Here is a 6,149-nt window from a genome sequence, read left to right as displayed (position 1 = left end):
TTCACACTCTTGATGATTTCTTGATCAAAATGATAAATGAAGATCATGGGGATCCATATATGATGTTTATAACTAATGTGAACCATCTCTTGATTGATCTTCTTGTACTGAGGGTCTCAAACCCTATTTGTGAGCTTGATGAAGCATTGGTGGATGTACACACTACCTACAAAAGAAACAAAGCTATACATAAACATATTTTTGGTATTTTGGTTAGTAAATAATGAAAAACAAAGTATGATACAATCAAATGTGCTTGGTGATCTCTCCCAGTGAAAACCCAAGGAATAAGGGGTAAGGAGGATGGCAACGTGTGATCCCAAAGCCAATGCATATGATGAGATAGCATGAGGGATCTTAGGGTAAAAATTGGGGTCTTACATCTGTCATTGATAATTTTTGAAGTGAAACTAAAAATGGCATAATTTGAGTTTCGTGAGCCCGATTGAGACGCAGTTTGAAGCGCTGGAAAGCCAGCGCATATGAATATCTTATGATAATGTCCTAAGATTTTTTAAATGCGTAAATTGAGTTGTTTGAATCAATTGTTTTTTAGTGGCTTTCGACTCTTTTGACTGTTTGGTGTTGTTTTGATAAGTATTTATGAGAAAATTATATATTCCAATTATTATGTTGCATTTATGGTGAATGCCTCATGAAGAGGAAAAATGTTGAGTTTGTGTTGAGATGTTTAAGTTCAATGAAACAATTGATGTGGCCTTTCATTGACAATAATTTATGTTGATTTTTAGGTTCGAGGGAAACCACTGACGAGTATTAAAGTTGGAGGTTGAGATAAGTATTGTATATATTCGTGTAGCATTCATGCATCATGTATATTGGAGATAAGTATAACTTATGTCCAATGACGAGTTAAGACTTTGGTCTAGTGACGAGTAGGACTTCGGTCCAGTGACGAGTTAGGACTTCGGTCCAGTGACAAGTTGGTTGCTTCAATAACACACCTCTGAATATCCAAATTTTGGTACCACATGCATTGGAGTAGAGGAGATGAATACATTGCGCACATAATTGCATTTGTGAATTATTATTATTGTGGATGGATTGTATAACTGATTATTTATGCTAATTTCACCATCCTTGTTGTTTTATGCATCGTTATCAGATGTGAATGTATTCTCACCCCATGTTTGTTTATTTGTTATTCTTTACGCCTGTGGTGCAGATACTCGAGTAAAGACTGGGGAGCTTTAGATGTTTCTTGTATTGGAGGATGGCATAATTTTCCTTCTTTGTTGTTTATCTTTTTGCGTTGTTTAGTTTCTTGCGTGTCGCTCTGATAGTGTAACACTGGGTTGGGAATATCATATTCTTTTTTATTTTTCTGCGAGTTATTTAATTGAACCTTTTGATTAAATGAAGTTGATTTCTATTTATGAGATAATTGAAGGTGTGTTGGAGTTTATTTTCCGCTCCTTTCATGAATTGAAATGTTATGCTGAGAGATGTGGCACCCTTTTAAGTATTTTATTCCACGTGTTTTATAAATTAAGTGTTTGGAGTTTGAAGTGTTACATTCACTGCAAGTGGAGGAAGTTAAGGAGCTCCTTGGATCGTCTGCAGTTGTGTTGGGTTTGGCTACAGAGCAAAAGGAGTAGACATAGAATAGTTTTCCACGACTCTAGTGACCGCAGTGCTCTGTTGTTGAGCGGCATAATGAGTACCTTTTGACAGTGTCATTGCCTAGTGGTTTCTGTGAGATGAATTTGCTTTCAAATTTAGTGAGATTGACTTGGAATGTAGATTGGAGCTCTGGTGAGATAATATTTAGGTCTGAGATAAGGAGAGTGTGGTCATCATAGGAATTTGATATCGAATTTTCACATACAATGCCAATATTGTGCACGAGAACAAGATGATGATAAGATAAGTTGAACTAAGTGTCATGCCATGATGGAGCTTTAGTTTCAATGTAATAGACGGAGTTGACTTGCAAGATTAGCACTCTAACGTTCAAATTAGTATAAGAAATGAATAATGGAATTTTAAATTGTAATGAAGGTACCTCAAAACGGCGCGTTAATCCTGGTTTTATAGTGAAGTTTGTTGGTAACTGAAATATAAAAAAAGGAGCGTGGAATGTGGATGACCATAGAATGACTCTGACAGTACTTACTGATTTCCGAAACACAATTCTGTAAAATAAACTAGGACACTCTTTTAGCGTCTTGACCATCCTTTTCACCCCTTTATATCGGGCTTTTGATTATATTGGACTTTGCTCACATTGGTATTGAGTTTTATTATTATATGAGTTTAATTATCGAAAATAAAAAGGTAAGAAGCATAATCTTCTTGTGAGATGGAGTGTTGAAAGTGAATATTGAGTCGGGACTCTTATTATTTAGGAGCTTGTATATGGCGCAAACATCTCCAAAACTTGTGTTTACCTAAAATAGGTATAATGTGTCCTATTTATGATAATCAAACGTCTTTACAAATTGCCTTTAATATAATTTTTCACAAATGAATTAAGCAAAGTAGAGCATGTGAATCTTCACCCATTTTCTGCGTATGGGTTGTGATTTGACAGGAATGTTTGTTTTGTGTAGTTTCTGAAGATGATCTTTTACGCCACTCATACTTACAAGATACTACATCATCGTGGATAAAAAATATAATCTATAAAAATCAATAATAAAATGGGAATTTCTCACTTAAAGCACCACTATCATATCGTACACGCTACACTTTTATTTTCCAGCTTCACAAATACAGAACATGTGAATATTTAAATATTTTTAACATAATTACTAATTTCTTTTATTGTAATAAATACACTTTTTATATAAAATTTCTCTAATCGCATATAATTTATGTTTTCACATCCTAATTTTGGATATTGATCTCAGAAGCTTAACTTTTAAGATTATCTTTAAGTTGAATCACTTTTACATAAAGACTTCATAAATATGGCATGAGAAAGAAGATTAATGCCATGAAATTTTAGTACTTTAAAGAAATATTTCTTTATTGACAAAAAAAACATTTCTTTTTTAGTACTTTAAAGAAACATTTATGTGTTTATTTAGTCTATAAAAATGATTAAAGATTTAAACCATTGTTTTCTTTAATATAAAATGGAACTTAGAATGAATTAGACGGAATCCGTTATTCATCACATTGTTTCAGCTTTTTTTTCAGATGTCAATTTAATAATATTAACTTTTTTTGCTTAATTTTTATAAAAAAAATTAAAGAAATATTTAATTAAATAATTTGTTTAAAATATTATTTTTTTCTTTTTTTCAAAAAGCATTCTATTTATCATGAATTTGTTTGCATGTAGGTAGTTTCAAAAGATAAAGCAACATAAGAATTGTTGGGAAACTGTTAACCCTATCATACTCAACTCAACTTTCCAAGCACTATAAATTCACATCCATTTCTTCATTCATCCAACAAAAACAAACCAACATGGCATCATCATCCTTAAACTTCCTCAAAATGATGTTCTTCCTCTTGTTCATTTCACCTTCATTCTCATCTCCAACTGCATCATCCTTGGGAAATTTACAAGCAGAAAATCTCATAAGAGGACTTAATCTTTTTCCAAAAGATTCCATTAACACACCAGAGAACGATCCTCATATTGTTCATGGAAATATTGTCGAAAAGAAGTTCACTTTCCCTGGTTTTTCTCATTCTGGTTTGTCTGTTGAAGAACTTGGTCATCATGCAGGGTATTATCGTCTTCCTAATTCCAAAGCTGCAAGGTAAATGTTTTTGTCACTCCGCATCATAATATCGATGTCTGCATCGACATGTTTTCGTTGAACAATTTGTTATGTGAATTGCAGGATGTTCTATTTTTTCTTCGAATCCCGAAACAAGAAAGATGACCCTGTTGTCATATGGTTAACCGGAGGTCCAGGATGCAGCAGTGAAATTGCTTTGTTTTATGAAAATGGTCCTTTTAAGTTTTCCAAGAACTTGTCCCTTGTTTGGAATGAATATGGATGGGATAAGGTACCTATTATTTCTCACTTGAGTTACTATATATGAAGTATTGACACGTGACACTGAGACGATGACACGAGTAATAATTTGAAAAATTAACCAGACACATTTTTGTTCAGAGGTGTTGGTGCTCACAGAACTCAATTATATATGCATTTTTTTCTTCTTTTGCAGGCATCGAATATTATATTTGTAGATCAACCAACTGGAACAGGTTTCAGCTATACCACTGATGATGACGACATTCGTCACGACGAAGATGGTGTTAGCAATGATCTGTACGACTTCTTGCAGGTAATTTGATTTCTTTGAAGATTAAAGAAAACAATCTCTTACTGAACTAATCTCATAACAAAATTGACTAAATTTTACAATGACAGGCATTTTTCAAGGAACATCCTCAGTTCACTAAGAATGATTTTTACATTACCGGAGAATCGTACGCTGGACACTACATTCCAGCTTTTGCATCAAGGGTTCACCAGGGAAACAAGGCAAAAGAAGGAATTCATATAAATCTTAAGGTATTACTATTATTACATAGTCATATAATGTAATAATATCAATGTAATGTAAACTAATTGGTAAACCTTTTGTGATAATCAGGGTTTTGCTATTGGTAATGGATTAACCAATCCTGAAATACAGTACAAGGCATATACAGATTTTGCATTAGACAATGGATTAATTAATAAAGCTGAACATGACAGAATCAACAAGTTGGTTCCACCATGTCAAAAGGCTATAGAGGCTTGTGGTATAACATTTTGAATTCTCTTTTCCCCTTCTGAGTCATAAATTTTAGTAACTTGTTGCACAAGTCACGTGTTATTTTTCTTCATTGACACTCTTAGTTTGGCTTTGATTTGTTAGGCACTAAAGGCGGTGAAGCATGCTTGACTTCAAGGAGTATTTGCAGTGGCATATTCAACCAGATCATGGACATAGCCGGCAACATTAATGTATGATATCGAAAGAGAAAGAATACTGAAAATAAAAAAGTAGTTTGATTTAACTGATGTGTTTTGTTGTTTGAACTGCAGTACTATGATATTAGAAAACAATGTGTGGGAAGTCTTTGTTATGACTTCTCCAATGTGGAAACATTCTTGAACATGGATACAGTCAGAAAAGCTTTAGGTGTTGGGGACTTGGAATTTGTTTCTTGCAGTAGCACAGTATACAGCGCCATGATGGAGGATTGGATGAAAAATCTTGAAGTTGGTATTCCTGCTCTTCTTGAGGATGGAATCAAGTTGCTCGTGTATGCTGGGGAAGAAGATCTCATTTGCAATTGGCTTGGTAAGTTCAATTAACTTTTTGGTCTTAACCCCTTTGGTTCCTAGGGAAGGCCCCGATTCGAACTCAGATTCTTTCGGACGATTCGTCCTTAACTGGAGCTTTTTAACTAAGCTCAGATGATTTTGAACCAAAATTGTTAGTTAGAATAAAGAATGTGCTTGTCATTTGGTAGGGAATTCAAGGTGGGTTGATGCCATGAAGTGGTCAGGTCAAAAAGAATTTCAGACGTCTCCTATAACACCATATTTGGTTGACAGAGAAGAAGCAGGAAGTCTGAAAACCCATGGATCTCTTGCTTTCCTCAAGGTTTGTATTTAAGGGTGTATTCATGCTAGTATGAGGCTATCGATCACTTTGATTTTCTCAAATTATGACACATGTTGCGTCCGACACTGACACGAGTATTTACACTCGATCGCTTTCATTTTCTCAAATTATTACGGATGTTGTATCAGGCATATGCATCCGTCTGTTGGTGCTTTGTAGCTATTGATTAACTTGTGTGTAACCTTTTCTGGTGGCGAATAATAGGTGAAAGAGGCTGGTCACATGGTTCCTATGGATCAACCAAAAGCTGCACTTCAGATGCTACAAGATTGGATGCAAGGGAAACTAGTAAGGACAAAGGGAGGAGATAATGTTTCACCTATATGATGCTATGCATAAATCCAAAATCACTTTGAAGTTGTAAACAGAATAATGATTTTTACTTGTGTACATTAGAATGGTGAATGAAATATAATTGTTCTTCTCCAAGTTCTTGTCTATTCCTGCTTCTACCATCTCATAAATTGTGATTGAAGATTTTGAAGTAAATCATCCACCATTGTTATCAAATCATGCACAACTTTGTACTCAATTTTCTT

At 34.2% G+C, this 6,149-nt stretch overlaps 1 protein-coding gene across 1 annotated transcript; it reads left to right on the top strand.

Annotated features, from left to right (window-relative positions):
* The first annotated feature begins 3,363 nt into the window (after positions 1-3,363).
* Positions 3,364-6,039, top strand: LOC127087092 (serine carboxypeptidase-like). The gene is made up of 9 exons (XM_051027948.1): positions 3,364-3,737; positions 3,822-3,990; positions 4,156-4,275; positions 4,362-4,505; positions 4,588-4,738; positions 4,855-4,943; positions 5,025-5,283; positions 5,456-5,589; positions 5,815-6,039. Exons 1-9 carry the CDS (start codon positions 3,439-3,441, stop codon positions 5,935-5,937), a joined length of 1,488 nt encoding a protein of 495 aa, XP_050883905.1. The 5' UTR covers positions 3,364-3,438; the 3' UTR covers positions 5,938-6,039.
* The last annotated feature ends 110 nt before the right edge of the window (positions 6,040-6,149 follow it).

The sequence above is a fragment of the Lathyrus oleraceus genome, chromosome 5 (assembly GCF_024323335.1).
Source record: "Lathyrus oleraceus cultivar Zhongwan6 chromosome 5, CAAS_Psat_ZW6_1.0, whole genome shotgun sequence".
Classification (NCBI taxonomy): Eukaryota; Viridiplantae; Streptophyta; class Magnoliopsida; order Fabales; family Fabaceae; genus Lathyrus; species Lathyrus oleraceus.
This window is presented reverse-complemented; position numbering and strand designations above follow the sequence as displayed.